A 24208-nucleotide genomic window follows, 5' to 3' on the forward strand; every position below is an offset into this window, starting at 1 on the left:
TGTTTGTCTTTCATCACATTAAAATATATCACTTTGCCAGTATGACATGCTTTTCATGCGCTGTAAGTTAATTGTACATACTCTGCCTATAACCCTCGTGCAAGTGCAAGCAATAAGTTGACAAAGTTTTATCACAATCACATGAACAGTATGGCAGTTCATGAAATATGAACAAACAAACATCAATTTTATATACTAGATTGTATGCACCTACAGATCAACCAGCCGTTTCAGCAAAATAATCTACTTAACTTATCACAAATGGTTTCGGACCTCATCTTTCCACTGTCAAAGTAGGTTGTGACCTTATCACAAAAATATATGATTCTTTCAAGACTAAGAAAAGCAACCTGCACAACTCTTCTGGTATTGAGGAAAGCTTTTGAGACTGTCTCCCAAGGTATACCTATCAAAAAGCTCCAGTACTAAGGAGTTGGAGGAAAAAATCTACATCTCATTGAGTCATACCTAAGCAATGGAGAGCAAATGGTAACCATAAATGACAAATAATAAGGCTCATTAAATATTATCTCATTCAGGGTACATAAACTCTAAGACATAAGAAGAAGCATCATGTATAAATTATCCAAATGGGATAGAAATCAGTAGATGGGATGTACATGTAAAGACAAACAAATAATTGTAATTCCAGAAAAACTGGATGATATATCCAAGAGAAAGAGCTTCACAAATAGAGCAAGCCAATAACACATTGATACACCACTGGTCCCAGTTATTCAGCTTGGCTTTGATTGACAGGGTTATTGAATGTTCTCCTGAGGGGTATTGTACCACATAATATACAACTGGTGTGTCAAAATCACAATCTGGTTGGATAACCCTGTTCATAATGCTCCAAATGTTCTCAGTTTGAGAGAGATCTTACTATCTTCCTGGCCAAATAGGTTTTGACAAGCATGAACACAATCAGTAGAAACTCTCACTGTGTCCAGGTTGCATTATCTGCTGAAATGTAAGCTCAGGATGGTTTGCCTTGATGAGTAACAAAACGGGGAGCAAAATATCATCAAATACCGCTGTGCTGTAAGAATGTGATGGATGACAACCAAAGGGGTCCTGATGTGAAAGTAAATGGCATCTCCAGGCCATAGTTCCTGGTTGTCTAGTCATGTGGTTGGGTGACAGTCAGGTTGGTACCCACTGCTGTCCGTGGTGTCTCCGGACACATCTTTACAGTTCATCAGGGCTCAGTTTGAAGTGGGACTCGTCACTGAAGACAATTCTCCTCCAATCAATGTGATTCCACTCCCCAGTGACCAGTGAAGACATGTCTGGAGATGCTCCAGACAACAGTGGGATACCAACTCATAAACACCCACCATACGGTCACAAGTAGGTGTAATGGTCTGGGTGCCATTTATTTTAATAGCAGGGCACCTTTTGTTTTAATCTATGACACTCTTCCAGCACAGTGGAATGTCAGTGCTATTCTACAGCCCATTTTGTTGCTCTTCAGGGCAGGCCATCCTGGGCTTACATTCCTAGCAAGATAATGCCGCTCCTGCACATGGAGAGAACTTCAACTGCTTGTCTTCATGCTTGCCAAAATCTTCCTTGGCCAGTTGTGAAGGTTTGGATCATTAATTAGGGACTAGGCCCTCCAACCAGCTCAGGATGTTGACAATCTGATGCACCAACTGGACAGAATTTGGCACAATATCTGTCCCCCATGAACCATGGACCTTGCCGTTGGTGGGAGGCTTGTGTGCTTCAACGATACAGATAGCATCAGCAGTATCACAGGTGCATCTGTTGAGAGACCAGACAAAAATGTCATTCCTGAAGAGGGACAGCAGCCTTTTCAGTAGTTGCAGGGGAACCAATCTGAATGATTGACTAATCTGGCCTTCTAACATCAATCAAACCAGTCTTGCTGTGCTGGTACTGCAAACAGCTGAAAGCAAGAGGAAAATACAGCCATAACTTTTCCTGTGTGCATGAAGCTTTACTGTATAGTTAAATGATGATGGTACCCTCTTGGGTAAAATATTCTGGATGTAAAATACTCCTCCATTTGGATCTCCGGGCAGGGACTATTCAGAAGGACATCATTATCAGGAGAAACAAAACTGGCATTCTATGGATTGGAGCATGGAAAGTTGGATCCCTTAATCAGGCAGGTAGGTTAGAAAACTTAAAATGGGAAATGGTACGTTACAGTTAAATATAGTGGGAATGAGTTAAGTTGGTTGGCAGGAGCAACAACACTTCTGGTCAGGTGAATACAGGGTTATAAATACAAAATCAAATATGGGTAATGCAGGAGTACATTTAATAATGAATTTAAAAAAAAAAGGAAAGTTAACACATTATTGTAGACACAATAGACACGGATTTGCACACCTACCACAGTAGTACAAGTTTATTTGCCAAATGGCTCTGCAGATGATGAAGAGGTTGAAGAAATGTATGATGCAAGAAAAGAAATTACTCAGATTGTTAAGGGAGACGAGAATTTAATAGTCAGGGGGACTGGAATTCGATAATAGGAAAAGGAAGAGAAGGAAAAGTAGAAGGTGAATATGAACTGGGGGGTAAGGAATGAAAGAGGAAGCTGTCTGGTAGAATTTTGCACTGAGCATAACTTAATCAAAGATGACACTTTGTTTGAGAATCACGAAAGAAGACTGTATATATAGAAGAGGCCTGGAGACGTCAGAAGATTTCAGACAGATTATATAATGATAAGATAGATATTTAGGAACCATATTTTAAATTGTAAGACATTTCCAGGAGCAGATGTGGACTCCGACGACAATTTATTGGTTATGAACTGAAGATTAATAATGAAGAAACTGCAAAAAGGTAGGGATTTAAGGATATGGGACCTGGATAGCCTGAAAGAACCAGAGGCTGTAGAGAGTTTCAGAGAAGGCATTAGAGGACTATTGACAACACCAGGGGAAAGACAGTAGAAGAAGAATGGGTAGCTTTGAGAGATGAAATAGTGAAGGCAGCAGTGGATCAACTAAGTAAAAAGGTGAGGGCTAGTAGAAATCATTTGGTAACAGAGGAGATCTTGAATGTAATTGATGAAAGAAGAAAATGCAGTAAATGAAGCAGGCAAAAAGGAATACAAACATCTCAAAAATGCAAAAATGAGAGCAACAGGAACTGCAAAATGGATAAACAGCAATGGCTGGAGGACAAATGTAAGCATGTACAAGCATATATCACTAGGGGTAAGATAGGTACTGTCTACAGGAAAATTAAAGAGACTTTTCAAAAAAGAAATTACCTATACGAATATCAAGAGCTTAGATGGAAAACCAGTCCTAAGCAAAGAAGGGAAAGCAGAAAGGTGGAAGGAGAATATAAAGGGTCTGTACGAGGGCAATGTACTTGAGGGCAATATTATGGAAATGGAAGAGGACATAGATGAAGATGAAATGGGAGATATGACACTGCGTGAAGAATTTGATGGAGCACTGAAAGACCTAAGTCGAAACAAGGCCCCAGGAGTAGACAACATGCCATTAGAACTACTGATAGCCTTGCGAGAGCCTGTGATGACAAAACTCTTCCATCTGGTGAGCAAGATATATGAGAGAGGCGAAATACCGTCAGACTTCAAGAAGAATATAATGATCCAAGTTCCACAGAAAGCTGGCATTGACAGGGTGAAAATTACCAAATTATCTGTTTAATAAGCTATGCCTTCAAAATACTAACACAAATTCTTTACAGATGAATGGAAAAACTGGTAGAAGCCAACCTCGGGTAAGATCAGTTTGGATTCCATAGACATGTTGGAGCACACAACACCGTACTGACCCTACAACTTATCTTAGAAGATAGGTTAAGGAAAAGAAAACCTACACTTCTAGCATTTGTAGACTTAGAGAAAGCTTTTGACAATGTTGATTGGAGTACTCTCTTTCAAGTTATGTAGGTGGCAGCAGTAAAATACAGGGACCAAAAAGTTATTTACAGTTTATAAGAAATGAGATGACAGTTATAAGAGTCAAGGGCCATGAAAGGGAAGCAGTGATTGAGACAAGAGTGAAACAGGGTTGTAGCCTATCCCTGATATTATTCAATCTGTATTTTGAGCAAGCAGTAGGAATTAAAATCCATGGAGAAGAAATAAAAACTTTGAGGTTGTCAATACTGTAATTGTGTCAGAGACAGCAGAGGACCTGGAAGAGCAGCTGAATGGAATGGGCAGTGTCTTGAAAGGAGGATATAGGATGAACATAAACAAAAGCAAAACAAGGTCAATGCAATCTAGTTAAATAAAATCAGGTGATGCTGACAGAAATTAGATTAGGAAATGAGACACTTAATGTAGTAGATGAGTTTTTTATTTGAGAAGCAAAATAACTGATAATGGTTGACTTAGAGACGACATAAAATGTAGACTGCCTATAGCAAGGAAAATGTTTCTGAAGAAGAGAAATTTGCTAGTGTCAAGTATGGATTTAAGTGTCAGGAAGCCTTTTCTGAAAGTATTTAAACAGAGTGTAGCCATGTATGGAAGTGAAACATGCACAATAACTAGTTTAGACAAGAAGAGAATAGAAGCATTTGAAATGTGGTGCTACAGAAGAATGATGAAGATTAGATGGGTAGATTGAGGAGAGGAATTTATGGCACAACCTGAGTAGAGGAAGGGATCAACTGGTATGACACATTCTGAAGCATCATGGGATCACCAATTTAGTACTGGAGAGGAGTGTGGAGGGTAAAAATTGTAGAGAGAGACCAAGAGATGAATACACTAAGCATATTCAGAGGGATGTAGGTTGCAGTAGTTACTCGCAGATAAAGAGGCTTGCTCAGGATGGAGTAGCATGGAGAGCTACATCAAACCAATCTCTGAACCGAAGACCACAGCTACTACAACAAACTACAACACCACATCCATCAGGAGGACATCTAACAACTCTATCAAAACCAAGTCAAATAACTGCTTGCATAATAGCCAGAGGTGCACTAATGTCTTGCTCAGTTTTTGAAGCTCTTCTTCTGAAATTGTAGTCATTGGTTTGTCTGCACATGTACATTGCATCTACTGATTTCAATCTCATTTGGATAATTCATTTGTGTGTTTTTTTTCTTTAAGTGTGTATAACTGGCATTCTACCCCTACCATGTATCTATATACTAGAAGTTGTAATGTTCCTAAAAAAGCATGCTAAAAAATGGAAATGTATTTATTCAAAATAAATCTGTACATGAACACCATACAAGGGCAAATAGTGACATACACAGACATCATTGTTATACCACACTGTGCAAGAAAGGTGTATATCACTCAGGTTCACATTTGTTTAATAAGCTGCCAAGTAACCTAAAGGCCATAAACAAAATCCATAGCTTTAAAAAATCTGTAACATCATATCTCTTGGAAAACTGTTTTTACTCAGTAACACAGTATCTTGAAAAATAAGTTGGTTGTAACAATAAAAAATGTAATGTAACAATATAGCAATATAAAAATGTAACAATTTATAAATGTAATGTATACACCAATGTAACAGTATATTATTGTAATATCATTTTGTCCTACATCTAAGGTATGGTATATGTACCACAAAGATTCAGGACGTAAATAAATAAATAAATAAATAAATGACTTACCCTCACTTTTGCTGTTTGAGTCTGTATTACACACAGATGATAAACTCTAATCACACCAGTCGTTGATCTGGAGGAGCTGACACACAATGTAAATATAACAATGGATTGATGCACTAACTAGTTCCAGGGAATTTATTTACAAATTAATAATAATAGTAAAACTGAAGACATTGTATCACTGAAGACAACAAAATAATCAAACTCTTAGGTATCTACATAGATCAGAAACTCCGCCAGGTGAGTCAAGTGGAAAAACAGTGTTCCAAACTGTCATGAGTGATTTATCTGTGGTACAAACTGAGGAATAATGTAAGCAAAACACTACTAGTATATGCATACTTTGCATTTTTCCACTCTCACTTAAGCTACAGAAATCTTCTATGTGGTTATCTGCCACAGCTCAAAAACTGTATTGAAGTGGCAAGAAAAGGCTATTAGATATATAACAGCACTCACTCCAAGAGAATCTTCAAAGAGCTCAATATTATGACAGTTCCTAGACTCTAGTTACCTTCTAAATTTTGAAGAATACTTAAAAAAATTTAACCTTAGGATATCTATACATGAACACAACAGAAGAACTGGCCAATCAATTGATATACTCTTCAGTAGGGTTCACAACAGCCACAAACACCTAGGCCCCAGATTTTCCTGTACACATCCAAAAGCTGCACATTCTGTTCCCTACAGTACATTTAAAATTGTTTTAGCAGAGTTGCTTAAAAAGAAAGCATACTTCTCCATAAAAGAGTATGAGGAATCTGATTTAAGTGACATAAAGTTCTGACTATTACTATCATACTGAGTCATAACAAATCCTTGGTTAAAAGTTTCCAGCATGTACAATTTTCACACTTTATATAACAATGTGTCACTGATGTAAATATCATGAAATTTTGTGTACCTCATGTCTCTTAGCTTTATAAGCAAATATTTATGCCAATATCATGTAAAATGTTTGAAAGTGAGTGAACTCTAAACTCTGTTCTGTTCCATCCTTACTGTATTACTGCTGAAACTTTGAGCCTCATTGGTCATATCAATTGTCCCAGACCTCCATCCAGTACATCATACTCCAGATATGCTACTGGTGTATTCCATCCTACCAGAGGCAGTCATCTGTGAAATCAGCCTTTTAACATATCACTTCTGCAACAACAACAGCATGACAACGCAAGTGGGACACACCAATTCACCGTTTCAAAAGACAAGTCTGACTACCAAGTAGCAGAAGATGTTGAATGCCAACAACAGCTTAATGACCTATGCTGTCTGGATCATTAGCTGCATATATGAAAAATGGTCCTCCATTGCATCCTTTCATGCCACAATCTACTTGACCTCAATTTCTATTAGCCCCATTGCTTCACCAAACTCTCTCCTTTTTTGGCCAAAATTTCCATTAGCCTACAACAAACTCTCTACTTGTTCATACTCCCTCTGGCAATTTGTTTCATTTCTGCAACTAATTCTGAATTTTCCAGCAATACATAATTTTTTTGTTATTGATGATTCAGTATGACAGCACTATTAAACATCTACTAAAAATGTCATAACCTCAAAAATTTAATGGCACTTACGGTTTTCCGTGAATATTCATAGCCATCAGGATTGAGAAGTGGACAGATGTGCCACTCAATTTCTTCAGTGAGATATCTATTAGTTTCATTTTCAGCAAGCTGGTTGATAATAAATAATGCCATTGCTGGGGCAATCCATTCTCTGGCATGAATACCAGCATCTATTAGTATGATCGGCTTTTCAACACCACTTTTCTCAGTTGATATTTTGACCATGTCAAGTCGCCGTTTCTCAAAACTGGTACCAAAGGCTTGTACATGGACTAAAGGTGGATATTTTTTGGCCAATAGATCCAAGTAGTTGCTCATCTGGAATATTATCATTAACAAATGTATATTTGTCAAAATAACTAGATTATAAATATTTTAGCAGAAGTCACGAATGATGGCAGTTGAGTTTAGTCTTGTTCTGAACATCTGATGTTATGCATTCTCTGTCAGTCAATGAGCATTCAGTGGCGTTTTGAGCACTCAGCTATGAGCACCTTAGCCAGCATGAGTGTTAAACATGCTATAGCAAGTTCTATAGTGAATATTATTCCATGTCTGATGGTAGTGGTAAGCAAAAAATTCTACATTAGTAAGCATGAGACATAATTTGCATGGTATAAGCTTGCTTTGAGTGCAACCCCCTCTATGTGTGCACTGCATTTGTTGTTTGGAACCAACATTGCAATCCCCATCTGTGACTCAACCTGCACAGACCACCATCATTCGTGAATTGGATTACAGTAATTCAACAGAATATTACAGCAAAAATGTTCAGGTATATTCACTCCCTACTCCCTCCCACCCCCCTCACCAATCCCCCTCCCCCCCCCCCCCCTCTCTCTCTCTCTCTCTCTCTCTCTCTCTCTCTCTTTCTCTATCTCTCTTTCATGCTCTCTCTCATTCTGTCTCTTTAAGCAATGGAGGACTCATGATAGAATAACAACAACATGAAATAGGAAAGATTGCTGCTCACCACATAGAGGAGGTACTGAATGGCAGACAGGAACATTCAAAAGTACTCTGGTTTTGTGTGAATATTTATCCTCGTGGTTCTCAAATAAAGCTAGTGTCAAAATCCTATCATTAAAAATCTGTTGTGAATGCAGCATCTCACAGATGCTGGAGAATGAATGGCAGGGTACTCATACAGCAAACAAGATTACTGATGTGAGCTCTCACATGATCAGATAGGCTCAGTTCTTAGCAGGAAAAAGAGGGAGACAGACAGACAGAAAAAACTGAGAACACGAAGAAGTCTTGTTGGTGCTCATGTACTTATCAACACAAGTGTCAGACTGTGTTAAGACTTATGGTTTGGTACCCAAGATTCTCACATGAGTTGGACAGAAAATTTAATGAGCTAAGCCAGAGGCTCACTGTGCAGCAATGACAAGTGGTTCACTCACATAGCTCATTGTAGCTTTGCTGCATTCAAAAGTGGTTCCTACTGTGACCTATACATTTGTGTATCCAGTGGAATAGTAAAGTAGTAGCAAGGAATGTACTCCAAATACATTAATATGGAACACTAACTGATTGATATGTGTCACCAGTAGTTAACATTGCAAAAAAAGATGGCTACAGTATAACATCAGCAAGAAGTGGTGTAAACAACAGCTGATACAGCAGAATTTGCCAGTATCAATCTTCTCTTCCATGCTCATTTAAAATACTCAGTGATTCTATGGAGATTAGGGAAATTTATTTACACCATTTGATAATATTTGCAAATGTACAACAATGATTTGTGGAAGATAGCTAGTAAAAAACTGAGACTAAAGAGTGTGGAAATTTTTTATTGCAAATGCGTCCTTTAAGTCTTCGATCATGTCCAGTTTTTGTATGGCATGTTCTTCCTGTTAGTTAAGAGATGTAAGATAGTGAAAGTAGAATTAGACTGGTTGCAGACAATGGGTATTGTTAATCCCATTACATCTAGCAGATGGACACAACCAAAGGTGATCATAAAGAAACCGAGAAGGCCTATATATTTAAGTGAGATTTTAAACACAATATTAATGCACAATACTACAATGATCTTTATCCTCTTCCACAGATTGAAGAATAGCTAGCAAAGTTAGCTGAGTGCCAGTATTTCTCTGAAACTGATTTAGCAGATGCTTTCTGGCTAGTATCAGTAGATGTGAGAACCCAGCAGATCTTAATCTTATGCACGCTTTGTGGACACTTTTACATAGTTGGTTACCTTCTGGAGTAACAAATGTGGATGGTGTCCTACAATTTAATACGTCTGTATCACCATGACGTAATCCAGCTGGAATGTTCCCATGTCTCCAGGCCTTTTTCAATTGTATCTCCCATTCAAGTGTTTTTGAAAAGTGTACAAGATTTACTGCATAACTCGAGCAGGCTTTCTTATCTTTTAACCTCTGTCTGTAAACCTGTCTTCTGTCCCTTCCTCTCCTACCTTGAGCATATTCTCAGTAAAAATAAGTCTTAAGTCAATGCCTGTGCTATCAGTAATCTGCCAGAAACTAAAATTTTAAAAGAACTGCAACATTTTTTGAAAAAAGTGAGATACTGCAATATAATTCTATCGATTATCCAAGATGGCATTGAAGGTAAAAGTTCGAAATGTGTCTCTCCACAAAAACGTAAATTTTGCACAAAAAAAAAGAAATCATGTGAAAACTGCAAGGGCGAAATTACAAAGCTAAATGAATGAATTAGTAGCCTACAGTTCATAATCAATGCCCTGAAAATGGATATTACTAAAATTCAAGAAAGAAAAACTGAAGTGAACATGCCACGTTTTCTGCAAGATAGTTCAACAGTTTCCAAAAAGTGGACAAAGGTGAAGTGCAGCGGCCGCAAACAAAAAGTACAAGATCAAGAGAATTGTGAAATAAATGTAAGTTTCATGCACGACAACTTATTTCAAGTACTTTCCACAACAGATTGTGGAAGTGCAGTGTGTAGTGATAGTGCTCATGAACCATGTGAAAAGCAAAAGGATCTTGTAAACAAGCCAGAACAAAAAAATTCATTGATGCAGAAAAATAATAAATCCGACATAAATTTAGCAAACAAATATCTGCCAACCTTATATAGTTCCGATGGATTATCGGCTTGTGTGAAAAAGAAAGAGGAAATAAACAGCGCAGTTAGCACTACATTTTGTAGCTCCAAAGCAATTACAAAATTCGAAATACATTCAGACAGCCAAGGGCGAAACATAGCTACTGACTTTCATAATAAAAGCAATGTGAACTTAACTTCCACGGTGAAACCAGGTGCGAAACTCTGCACAGCAACTGCAATAAGCCACGAAAAAATTCCCACATTAAGCAATGAAGACTTTGCCATTTTCCTGGCAGGAACAAATGATGTCACAAGAAACGAAAAACAAGATCTGTTGCTTTCACTAAAAAGGCGACTGTATGAACTAAGATGTACTAATGTCATTGTATTTTCAGTACCACATCGTCATGACCTAGCGGAATGGTCCTGCATTAACAAAGAAGTGGAAAGTGCAAATAGTGAGATGAAACAGATATGCAGACAATTTGAAAATGTGACTTTCATTGATATAAGCAAACTAGGAAGGAGATTCCACCTAAAAAGATTAGGAAAAAATTTCGTAATTGCAAAAATAATAGAAATAGTAAATGCCAAAACGAAAGTAAGTTGTGTCACTTCAAACGTAATTCCCCTCAAGGACAAGGCCCACAAATTATTTGGTGAATCTGAAAATGAAGCATCACCACTACAAGACAAGTGTGATGTTCTGACATTGCAAGAAAACACCCCAAGTGCTAGCAGTTCACAAGGAAGCATATCAATAACAACAGAACCAACACCTGAAGTATCAGAAACAGCTACATCATCATCATCATCATCATCATCATCAACAACAACAACAACAACAGCAACAACAACAGAAATGACAGCATCAATGACACCGGGAACTACACCAGCAGCAAGCAACTCACCATTTTCCGTGAACGACTTACAAGGTGCAGAAAACCTGGCCTTCTGGAGGATTTTTGGTACCTCACCAGGGCAAGGAACAGAGTATGACACCACAAAGTGTAAATACAAATGTAACCAGTTCTCATCCTCATCACCTGCAGAGTCTAAGCTCAAACATTCAGTGTCTTAAATCATTAGCTATGAACAGTGCAAATATTGACTGCATGTGCATTGTGGAGCATTGGTGCAGAAGTTTTGAACTAAGTAGCATTAATATTCCATCCGTTTAAGTTGGCAAGCCAATAGTGTAGAAAAAACACCAAAAATGGAGGTGTATGTATATTTACCAAACCGAGTATAAGCTATAAAAGAAGGTGTGAAGCTGAATCATTGAGTGTGGAAAATCATTTTGAAGCAGCAGCTGTGCAGTTGAATGAAATACAGGGAAAAGTCATAGTCATAGCAATATACAGACCACCTACTGGTGATGCAGACATATTCTTTAAGCAATTAGAAATATTGTTTAACACTCTGTTCACTGATAGAGCCACTGTAGTTGTGTGTGGTGACTTCAGTATTAATCTTATGAGTGAAATTAGGCTAAAAGACCAGTTCCTAAATGAGCTGCTCGGTGGAACACAATGGTAAGCGCCATCGCCGTGTATTTTGCGGTAGATGGCTGATGCCACCACCTGTGGGGTGCACAATGCAGTAAACTTACTAGTAGTTCCAAATTCACTCAACAGACGTCAGGGCCAAGCTTAATGGTAAGCGTCACTGTCCGTATGTTGCGAAAACATAATGGTAAGTGACAGAGAGAATGGCGGCAAGTAAAAACATCTCCGAGATTATGGCAACAGTGAACATGGCAGAAGACGAGAAATATACTTCCAATGATACTAATACCTTCGAGAGGGATCCAGAATACATTCCTAACGATTTAAATGACTCAGAGGTATGTTATTTTGTAGATATACTGTCTTTAGTACGTTTCATGAACATAATGGTAAGTGCATGCACATTCCATTATGTTCCTGAAGTACGTTAATTTTGAGGTTATTTTAGAATGGCTACATTTTTTTGGCTAAGCGGTGTGTGAAAGCGCATTTTTCATTTATATTGTTACATGTAATAATAATAATAGTAACGGTAATAGTAGTTTTCGTTGTTATACAGGTTAATAGCGAATCAGATCATATTACCCAAAACAACAAACAGTGTATTGCTCCTACAGAAACCATTCAGGAACAGACAAAGACGTCGTCTCGGAAAAGGTGCTGCTGTGGCCAAAATAAGAACTTGAACATGGTACTGTTTTGGAAATATTTAATTTCAACTGGTAGATTTCGTGTGATTGAACACCACTTCCTCATGAGCGGGCACACCATTTTGCCGTCCGATAGAGATTTCACGACAATTGAAAATTACATTCGCCGACAATTACAAGATGTGTACAGTCCAGATCAGTGGTGCGAGATCATCAAGAAGTCGGCTAAGAAGAATCCATTGCTTGTGTATAATATGAAAAGAGAGGATTTCTATCAAATACAATACTTTAAAGAAGCGTTTGTCTTCAGAAAGAAGACAGTTGATAGTCGAGATGTCAACCCAAGGAAAGTATGTAGGTGGAAGGTGACCTCCGAATATCCATCATCTTTATTCATCAGCGAGGGCATGAAATAAGCTTCAGGAAACGTGGAAGACAAGGACCAGCTCCTATGCTTCCACTTAAATACAATGGGCAAATGCTTATTGAAAAGAAGAAAGTTGCTGTTGTCCTGTCGCTCCTAAATTACATACCTGCTGTCCACCATGGATTTATCCTGTCACTAAAGCCAACAGTTTTGGATGAAAAAGACATTAGTAATGAGAGTGACGAATGATTTTGCAGTTTCAGTAAAGTGTTGAAGACTTCTTGTAAAATTTTATATGTAATGTTCTATCACTATGTGTTGTTAATGGTGTATGGTAATGTAATAATTTTTGTATATTTCATTTGTTTTGGTCAGTTCTGAGTTTCATTTATGTCTGTATAGTAGAAGGTAGATGTTAGAATCACTACAGAACAAAAGTACTGTTCAAAAAAAATTATTCAGATTTGCAGCTCAATTGAAACTTTAGATACGCTGTATCCCGAAACTGTGATTTTGGTGCTTACCATTTTGTTGCCCCGAGCAGCTCAAATCTGTTATGTAGTTTCAACCTGCTTCCACACATACACAAACCCACAAGTATAACAAATAATACAGTCAGTCTTATTGATAATATATTTTCAAATGTAGGACGCACAGAAGTTGAAGTAACAAATACTGATTTGGGATTATCAGACCACAATGCACTTGTCCTCAAAATTCCTTCAAGGCCACTGAAAGAGAAAAAAACACACTTCATGAATAAAAGAAATTTTTCTACAGAAAACTGTGTAGAATTCATAAATATGCTAACTAATGAGGCTTGGGCAGAAGTACTATCCCTAACAAATACAAATGATGCATATAATACATTTTCTTCCATTTTCATGGGATATTTTGAAATGTGTTTTCCAAAAAAGCTTTCAAAAATCAGGTCACATGGCAATACAAAGCCAAGTTCTTGGATCACAGCTCACAGCTGGCATCAGAACTTCCTGTGGAACTCTAAAGAGACTTATTTCTAAAATGAAAACATCCACAGACCCACAATTCATAGAATATGTCAGGAATTGAAAGAGGGTATATAGAAAAGTAATTTCTACAGCAAAATTCATGAGTAATGATAGTTTTATAAGACAGTCTGAAAACAAATCAAAAGCCACATGGGGTATTGTGAAGACTGAAACGGGGAATAGTTGTGAAAACCAGGACATTAGCCTCAAAAATTTGAAAAATGTCAATATTAATAAACAAGATTTGTCAAATTATATTAACAATTATTTCATAAATGCAACAACTTCATTAAGCTTTAAATTTACAAACGAAGAAAAACCTGAATATCCAAAAACAGCTTGTAGGATGAGGGTAGAGCCAACAAATGAGGGTGAAGTGTTGAAAGTGATACAAAGCTTGAAACCCAAAATGTCGGCTGGCATAGATGAGGTGCCTGTGTCAATCATAACAAGGACAGCACCACAAATTGCAAAGCCCTTGGCACACATAGCCAATTTATCATTCAGTGAAGGAGCTTTTCCAGAAAGGCTAAAAATTTCAAAAGTGAAGCCATTATTTAAAAACGGCAACAAGTATAAGGTAAAAAACTATCGTGCCCAATATCTCTCCTCCCAACATTTTCAAAAATATTAGAAAAACTGATGAAGCGCCAAATCAACAAATATCTAAATGAGCATAATTTACTAAACGGAAATCAACATGGCTTCCAAGCATGTAAAAATACTTAAACAGCAGTAATGTGCTACACTGAACAAATAATCAAAAATCTAGAAAAAGATTATAGCGTAGTAGGAGTAAATTTAGATCTCTCCAAAGCTTTTGACACTGTGAACCAGGACATTCTTTTAGAAAAATTGGAAGCGTTGGGTATAAATGGGATAGGAAAAGAATCGTTTGAATCATACCTAAAAAACAGAACACAGGTTGTAGGACTGACATCAACTTACTCCAACCACAAAATAAATTTAGTATCAGAGGCAAAAAATGTAGAGCACCACAAGGCAGCATCTTAGGGCCCATATTGTTTTTTGTCTATATAAATGATTTTCACACCTCAGATGATGCAGCCAAAGCAATAATATTTGCAGATGATACTAGTGTGATAATAAGTGCAGCAAAGCAATTGCTACCAACAACTGCTGATAAAGTACTAAATTACATCCACTCTTGGTTCAATCCAAACAAGTTGACATTGAATGTAAATAAAACAAATTATATGCAATTGGGAAAAGATGTCAAAATGTAAATCTCGATCTGGTGTGGGGTGAAAAAGCCTTAGACAGAGTGACATCCACAAAATTGCTGGGGATTCATGTGGATGAAAACTTAAATTTTAATGACCACGTAATAAAACTTGCACAGAATCTTAATTCAGCCTGTTTTGCCCTCAGAATTATTGCAAATGTTTGTACCTCAGAGGGTGCCAGAATGGCATATTTCAGCTATTTTCAATCTCTTGCCACGTACGGAATAATATTTTGGGGTTCCACAACAGGGTGCCTAAAACAAATTTTTTTGTTGCAGAAGAGAGCCATCCGAATAATAACTCACAGTCATCCACAGACACACTGCAAACCCATATTCAAAAAGCTTAGAATACTTACTATACCATCATTATACATATACAAGTGTGTATTGTATGTCAGGACCCACATTGCAGATTTTCAGACAAATGCTGACTTTCATAACTACAATACCTGTAACAGCGCAGCACTCCATACTCAGCGAACAAAAAGAATGAATACACAAAGGCATGTGAGCCATTTCTGTGCAAAACTGTACAACACACTGCCAGTCAACATTAGGCAGTTAGAAGATGATAACAAATTTAAAACAGAATTTTAAAAAATTCTAACAGAACAATGTTCTTATTCTGTAAATGACTATGTAGGTCAATAAATTATTTCTGATGACATTTATAAAGGCAAAATGGAAAATACTCTATCTGTACCTAACCATTCATTACATTTACATACTTAAAGGACAGCTGTTGTGTGATGTAAATATATACTTAAGCAGTGTTGTGGATATAAGGACTTGCCGTTTAAGGAGGACAAAACTAAAGCCTTATGAAAAACAGACTATGCATTTAAAATAACAAGCAGGAATGTATATAGGCTATATTAATTTCATTGTATTATTATTAACTTCATTGTATTATTTTGTTTTGTACTTTTTTACGTATATATTGTTTGTGTCCCATTTCTTTGAAATGGTTTACATGTACCCTTGACAACATCCATAAAATATTTATTGTCAACAGATGGATAAATAAAATAAATAAATAAATAAATCTCTCTGCTCTTTTGTAAATCCAAGATTATGGCAACTCAATTTATTCCTAATAGATTGCTTCCAAAATAAGATATTTCATTCAGCATAGCATAATATTTCAGACATTATAAGTTGGTTCCAATGCAACATAACGGACACTTTTGAGAATTAGACTTACATAAAATTGCCCGATATTATCCATCTCTTTCTAAACTGATCTTTTTACTTGTATTTACTTTATCAGTTTTCTTCATCTGGTTGAAGCTTTCATGTATGGTTTCTTTTTTAGAGATTATTCCCAGCATTACTAACATGTACTGGAAGTGAGGGTCGCCTTTCATTCGCATTGTCATAATATGTTTTGTGGCTGATAGTTTTCATGAACTAATCCCACAAAGCCTGGTGTAAGAGCATTGCTGAGCTTATTTCTGATAGTCTTCAAACACATTCTGAAGTAAAAATGGAGTATTACAGTCAATGTACAAGATCCATGTACCTCAATACTGTTAATTTGTTTCATCCAAATGACAATGTTCTTATTGATATTAATTACTTAAAATAATGGCACTTCAGTGAAGACAAGTTATGAGATATTTTGCCTTGGAAGAATTCAAGTCCATTTTGTACTATACAATTAAGATGCAGTCTTTTAATAAATGTATATGAACCATATTCAGCATAATTTCAATTCTTCACTTTGGTAGTGATTTTAAATTTTTATGTGTTTCCAGACCTTCTATCACTATTTAAACCAAGTTCAATCAATCAATGGAAAATCCTGGATGGAATAACAAATTTTCACCGCCCGTGTCTGCCCCTCAACACGTCTTCTATGTAGAGCAATCAGTATTTTGTAAACATCATTTGTATGCAGACAGAACAGGCAGCCTGTGAGAATTTCTGAATAGTATTTTTATCCCCTGAGTCACATTAAAAATTAGCTTTAGTGTCATTAACGATTACACAAACTATCTATTAAAGGACATCTTTTATACACCAAGAGATGCGCTAGAAATGTTTATTTGTCAAAACCTGTTTTCATATTTATAACACATCACCAGTGGTATCTGATACAGGGCAATAAACAACTGTACGTACATCAATTTCTACAAAATGACATCTGTAAATATTACTGCAGTCACCACAAATGTCTGCTGCAGCAGCAGCACCACAGATAGACCAGCAATGTGGGTTGCCGACTCTGCTGTGAGGTGTAGCTGGCACAAGAGTGTTTACAAGCAAGTACCACAACTGACAACAAACATGTAGGTCCCGGCCAACTTCCATCAGAGGGCATCAACCAGCAGCAAAGTAAGACAGCATGATGATGAGTGAACTATTTCCAGGCAATCACATGTGTGCAAATAGTCCATGAAATATCCTTCCACCTAGGGCTAGATAAGCCTGCACCCGGCCGTTCAGCAAGCAGTTCTCAACTCGCTGAGTGCGGAGATGATTGGTCGATCCAGTGGTGTGCCACCTCAACCATTCTCTCTTCCGCAATGATTGTTCTACATTGCTTCCATCGTGTAGGCTATTTACCAGCTGCTAACAGCTGACTTCAATTTGGAACAGTTGTTCAGGTATACAGTCGCAGGGAACTCTCATTATAGGAATTAGCTGTTATTAGCTTGATCCACAGAAGGGATCTTTATTGGTTTTTTGGTTTTGAAGAGTTTGTTATTGTTGTTGGTTTATTGTAGTTTCCTTAATAAGGAACAAAGTTGATAAAATGAGTTGGTTCTTACTCTATAGATTTAGCAGTGGTGACAAGTTTGTTTGAATTCCTGCATCACTCCATTGTTTGTAGCCATTGCTGGAGGTATTCCAGGTTTAGATGCACCATTGGCTCATGTCCTTGAGCTGTTGGATCATATGCAACACATGAATGAACTTCTCATTCAGCACCTGCAGGCCTTGACTAGTGTTCCTCTGGGGTTCCAGCATTGGTGGCTCCTGCCACATTCCCGCCATTTGACAAGTCTATTGAACCGTGGAGTAATTATGCTGCTCGCTTTGAACAACATTTCATTGCCCATGGCATCATTGACAACTGGCCAATAGCATGAGTTTTTTCTTGCCTGTGTGGGTCCTGCCATTTATTGCTTAGCACAGTAGTTGCATCTGGAGGTTGAACCCCATTACCTCCCTTATGAAGAGTTGACTGCCAATTTAGCCGAGTATTTTGATGCCCAGGGCCATGTCATGCCAGCTCATCACACATTCTTCAGCTTTCAGAAGGTTCCATCACAGTCTTATGAGGAATGGATTGCTTGCCTTCAAGGGCTCTCCTGAGGCTGCCGGTTCTCTTGTGCCAACCTGGGGTGTAAACTGTCGTATGGTTCACCCGTCATTCACAACATGATTCTGGTCCACGCTCCTGATGATGCCCTGCGAGCAAATGTGTTGAAGCTGAAGGATCCTTCCTTGGACACGGCTGTTGATCATTCGTGCCCATGAACAGTGTCCCTGTTCATCTGCGGCGCTCAATGCCTCACCGAAGGTCTTTGCCCCATGGCTGCCCCATCATTACCTGGAGCTACAGTTGCCAGAGCAGCAGCCACATCGATGGCCCCTGCCAGGTACCTCGCCACTGCCTCCCCCTCCAGACCAGGTAACGGGTTCTCGAGCTCAGCAACGTCAGAGGTTGCCCTCTAGTCATTAATACTTTGTTACGCACCTGCACTGTGATTGCTGTTTCCAGGGGATGGTCTGTTCTGCCTGTGGGATGAAGGCTCATCAGGCCAATGTTTGCTGCTCCTCTTTATCAATGGAGGTGGACCTCGTGGTGCTGGACTCTACGGGCTCAAACTTAGAGGATTCTGACCAGCTGCCAAGCATCATGTCCTTCCACACATGGTGGGGCCCATCACACTGATGATGGTCCAGATCAATGGGATTCCTCTCCGTTTCCAGATGGGCACAGGGTCCTTGGCTTCTATTATTCACAGCGATTCTCACTGCTGCTTGGGTGCTCCGACACTCCACTCATTCCCAAGCCCATTTAAGAACTATAGTAATGGCATTATCTTCATGCAGGGGTGGTTCATGGGGCAGGTGTGGTATCTCTCTCATGGTGTCACTGCCCGAGTTTTGGTCCTAGCTGCCCCCACAACCACTAATCTGTTGAGGATGGATCTTTTTCATTCTCTTGTCCTCGAAATCTATGATTCGGCCATAGTGGTCCACTCTGTGTTCCCTGACAATCTTTTACAGGAGCTTTTCAATTCCTTCCCTGACATTTTCTCCGATTGTTCTTGGGGGTTGTCTGGTTTCAAAGCTCTTGTTGAACTACTTCCCTCAGCAGTTCAGAAGTTTCATGAGGCTTGTCCAGTGGTTTTCACCCTGTGGGATGCTCTTCACAAGAAACTGCATTGTCTTGAGGAGGCGGGAGTTCTGACACTGTTTCACCAGTCGCTGGGCTTCACCCATTGTCATCCTTGAAAAACCAAATGAGTCCCTTCGGGTATGTGGCGATTTTAAAGCCACTGTAAATGGAGAGTCTGTCATTGACTCTTGCACTATCCTGAAGTTCAATTATATTCTGTCCAAGTTGGCGGGTGAAAAGATCTTCGCCAAGATTCATCTTCGGGAAGCATACCTCCGTCTACTGGTTGATGTTCCCTCTCAAGAGGTGCTTGCCATCAATACTCCCTTTGGGCTCTTCCAGTACAACGACCTGTCCTTTGGTATTGCCAGGCTCCAGTCATTTTTCAATGCTTTCTGGAGTCTGTGACTAAGGAGGTCCGCGGCACTGCCAATTACTTATATGAGATCTTAGTCACGGTGATCTCGGCCCCAGACTTATTGCAGAATCTTCATTGACTTTTCAACATTCTGCAGGCTGCAGGGTTGCAGTACAACAGGGTCACATGTCAATTTTTTCCGCCAGAAGTGACCTATCTCGGCCATGTCTTGAGTGCCATGGGCATTCACCCAGCGCCATAATACCTCGAGGTCATTCAGCAGCTTCCAACTCCTACAAACATCTCCCAGCTCAAGTCTGTCATGTGGCAACTCACCTATTATCGGTGTTTCATCCCAAATGCTGCAGCTCTGGCGGAGCCTCTGTATCGCCTGCTCTGGAAGAAGGTTCCCTGTACCTGGTCACCGGAACGTGACTGGGCTTTCCAGCATCTCAAGTCTGCTCTTCTCGCTCTACCGTGACTCGTCCCATACGACCCTGCCAAGCCTCTCATTTTGGCCGCTGATGGTTTGGATTATGGGTTAGGGGCTGTGTTATCTCATATTATTGACAGTGTTGAGCACCCAGTGGCTTTTGCCTTGAAAACCATATCACATGCACAGTGCCACTACAGCCACATTGAAAAGGAGGCCATAGCCATCGTACACTCCTGGAAATGGAAAAAAGAACACATTGACACCGGTGTGTCATACCCACCATACTTGCTCCGGACACTGCGAGAGGGCTGTACAAGCAATGATCACACGCACGGCACAGCGGACACACCAGGAACCGCGGTGTTGGCCGTCAAATGGCGCTAGCTGCGCAGCATTTGTGCACCGCCGCCGTCAGTGTCAGCCAGTTTGCCGTGGCATACGGAGCTCCATCGCAGTCTTTAACACTGGTAGCATGCCGCGACAGCGTGGACGTGAACCGTATGTGCAGTTGACGGACTTTGAGCGAGGGCGTATAGTGGGCATGCGGGAGGCCGGGTGGACGTACCGCCGAATTGCTCAACACGTGGGGCGTGAGGTCTCCACAGTACATCGATGTTGTCGCCAGTGGTCGGCGGAAGGTGCACGTGCCCGTCGACCTGGGACCAGACCGCAGCGACGCACGGATGCACGCCAAGACCGTAGGATCCTACGCAGTGCCGTAGGGGACCGCACCGCCACTTCCCAGCAAATTAGGGACACTGTTGCTCCTGGGGTATCGGCGAGGACCATTCGCAACCGTCTCCATGAAGCTGGGCTACGGTCCCGCACGCCGTTAGGCCGTCTTCCGCTCACGCCCCTACATCGTGCAGCCCGCCTCCAGTGGTGTCGCGACAGGCGTGAATGGAGGGACGAATGGAGACGTGTCGTCTTCAGCGATGAGAGTCGCTTCTGCCTTGGTGCCAATGATGGTCGTATGCGTGTTTGGCGCCGTGCAGGTGAGCGCCACAATCAGGACTGCATACGACCGAGGCACACAGGGCCAACACCCGGCATCATGGTGTGGGGAGCGATCTCCTACACTGGCCGTACACCACTGGTGATCGTCGAGGGGACACTGAATAGTGCACGGTACATCCAAACCGTCATCGAACCCATCGTTCTACCTATCCTAGACCGGCAAGGGAACTTGCTGTTCCAACAGGACAATGCACATCCGCATGTATCCCGTGCCACCCAACGTGCTCTAGAAGGTGTAAGTCAACTACCCTGGCCAGCAAGATCTCCAGATCTGTCCCCCATTGAGCATGTTTGGGACTGGATGAAACGTCATCTCACGCGGTCTGCACGTCCAGCACGAACGCTGGTCCAACTGAGGCGCCAGGTGGAAATGGCATGGCAAGCCGTTCCACAGGACTACATCCAGCATCTCTACGATCGTCTCCATGGGAGAATAGCAGCCTGCATTGCTGCGAAAGGTGGATATACACTGTACTAGTGCCGACATTGTGCATGCTCTGTTGCCTGTGTCTATGTGCCTGTGGTTCTGTCAGTGTGATCATGTGATGTATCTGACCCCAGGAATGTGTCAATAAAGTTTCCCCTTCCTGGGACAATGAATTCATGGTGTTCTTATTTCAATTTCCAGGAGTGTATTTGGATTCAAGAAGTTCCACGACTTCATCTACAACTACCGGTTCATGATCTACATGGACTAAAAGCCCTTGGTCTCTGTGTCTGGTGCCTCATCCTACATGGACTGCTCGCTACCTGTAGCAGTGGGCATTGTTCCTTGTAGGGTTCACCTATGACATCCGTTACCAGGATAAGGCTCTCCATGCCAATGCTGATCTTCTTTCTTGACATCCTGTAGGGGTGGATTCCGACTTCAATTCTGATCCAGTTGCTTGCTTTTATCTTGATGACTTGGCTGCCTCCGCCATCACCACGATGCCACTGAATGCCCATACATGACCTTGGACCTGGTTGTCCCGACGATTTTGCACCACATTCAACTTTGGGGGCCCTCTGATCATTGTCAGGTGTCACACCTGGAAATTTGGGCTTACTGGACTCGCCGCAACGACTTTTCTCTGATGGGGTTCTTCTTATTTTAGGGGATGCTGATCATTGGCGTGTCATGATACTGTCATCCCTCTGTTTGTGGGTCCTCAAGCTCCTACATGTCAGGCATTGGGGGATCATCCTGACTAAGCACCTCGATTGCCAGCATATCTATTGGTGGGAAATGGACAATGACATCACCCACATGGTGGGTTCCCGATCCTCCTGTCAGCGTCAGCAGTCGGCGCCACTATGATGCCTGTTTCCATGGCCTCCAATCACCGCCCCGTGGTCACGGCTCCATTTGGATTTTGTGGTCCCATTCCTAGGGTCCTACAGGCTCATTTTGGCGGCCACCAGCAGTGGTTTTCCAAATGTCACATGCATGTCCTCGACAACCACCGCTAACACCATTCGAGCCCCCCTCTCATATTTTCAACATCAAGGGTCTACCAGAGACAATTGTGAAGGATAATGGCCTGCAGTTCACGTCGGCAGAGTTTACTTCCTTTTGTGCTACATTGGGCATCCAGCTGATCCATATGGCACCATCCCATTCTGCATCCAATGGACTGGCTGAAAGGTTTGTCTAGATTTTTAATTTATTGTTCTTCTAGTCCCAATGGGTCATCTCTGGTGGAGAAGCTGCACAGGTATTCTCATTGGATGCCCTTGTCACTTCTGTTTCCTGCTTCCCCTCGCCTGGTTGTTCTGGTCTCGGCGTGGCTGTGGTTCTCTCTGGGCACTGGCGTTTTCCTAGGGCTGCCCTTGCTAGGTTCCCGCCTTGGTCTCCACAATTCACTGCTGCACCATGGCAACTGAGAACCTCGACAACTGTTCCCTCTGTCAGAAGCACTTCGACCAGCTACGGCAGCATCAGGGGCCAGGCCCAGCACTGACATTGTCTCCTATGCTGTGCCTTTGGTCTAAGGTCATCCGGGAGGCTGGGGGCTAATCAGATGGCCCTTTGCCACTACTGCAATCGCAGCCTACACTGTCGTCTCTGTCACTCATGGTCTCATTCCACCAGCAGAACCTGGGACCAATGTCAAGATGTGCCTTACCTCACCGCTGGGATGGGTGGGGGGGTGGGGGTGGGGGGGAGGACTGCTGCAGTCACCACAGACACCTACTGCAGTGGCAGCACCACAGACAGACCAGCAATGTGGGTCGCCAACTCCACTGTGAAGTCTGGCCAATGCAAGAGTGTTTACAAGCAAGTACCTCAGTTGACAACAAACACGTAGGTGCAGCCATCATCCATCAGATGGCATCAACCAGCAGGAGAGGAAGGTGATGCAATGATCAATGAACTATTTCCTGGTGATCATGTGTGTGCAAATACCCCCTGGAAATATCCTTCCACCTAGGGCTAGATAAGCCTGCACCCGGCTGTTCAGTGAGCAGTTCTCAACTCGCTGAGTGCGGAGATGATTGGCCAATCCAGTGGTGTGCCACCTCAACCATTCTCTCTTTTGCAATGATTGTTCCACTTTGCTTCAGTCGTGTAGGCTATCTACCAGTTGCTAACAGCCGACTTCGATGTGGAACAGTTGTACAGGTATACAGTCGAAGGGAATTCTGATTATAGAAATTAGTTGTTATTAGCTTGATCCACAGAAGGGATCCTTATTGGTTTTTTGGTTTTGAAGAATATGTTATTGTTGGTGGTTTACTGTAGTTTCCTTAATAAGGAACAAAGTTGCCAAAACAATTTGGTTCTGGCTCTGTAGATTTAGTACACTAAGTGTCACTAACATAAGTCTACTTAGATTATGTACCATTATAGCAGTTATATTCATGTCAGTTGATACAGCAGTATCTGAAATCTGTACTATTAGGTAGTACACAGTTTGTCATGTATGACAGTTATGTCAAATGTTATCAAGAATTGTCACTGCCTAAGATTTGAGCAAGCAGTAAAGGAAACAAAAGAAAAATTCGGAGTAGGTATTAAAATTCATGGAGAAGAAGTAAAAACTTTGAGGTTCGCCGATG

The 24208-nt window shown here is 40.7% G+C and overlaps 1 protein-coding gene across 1 annotated transcript in view; it reads right to left on the reverse strand.

The window, feature by feature from the left end:
• Positions 1-24208, reverse strand: part of LOC124571685 (carboxypeptidase B-like) — a 236967-nt gene that overhangs the window by 109675 nt on the left and 103084 nt on the right. Inside the window, exon 4 of the mRNA XM_047131119.1 lies at positions 7185-7493. Within this exon, the coding sequence (XP_046987075.1) occupies positions 7185-7493 (309 nt within the window). The remainder of the gene's footprint in view (positions 1-7184; positions 7494-24208) is intronic.

The sequence above is a fragment of the Schistocerca americana genome, chromosome 1, assembly GCF_021461395.2.
Source record: "Schistocerca americana isolate TAMUIC-IGC-003095 chromosome 1, iqSchAmer2.1, whole genome shotgun sequence".
Lineage (NCBI taxonomy): Eukaryota > Metazoa > Arthropoda > Insecta > Orthoptera > Acrididae > Schistocerca > Schistocerca americana.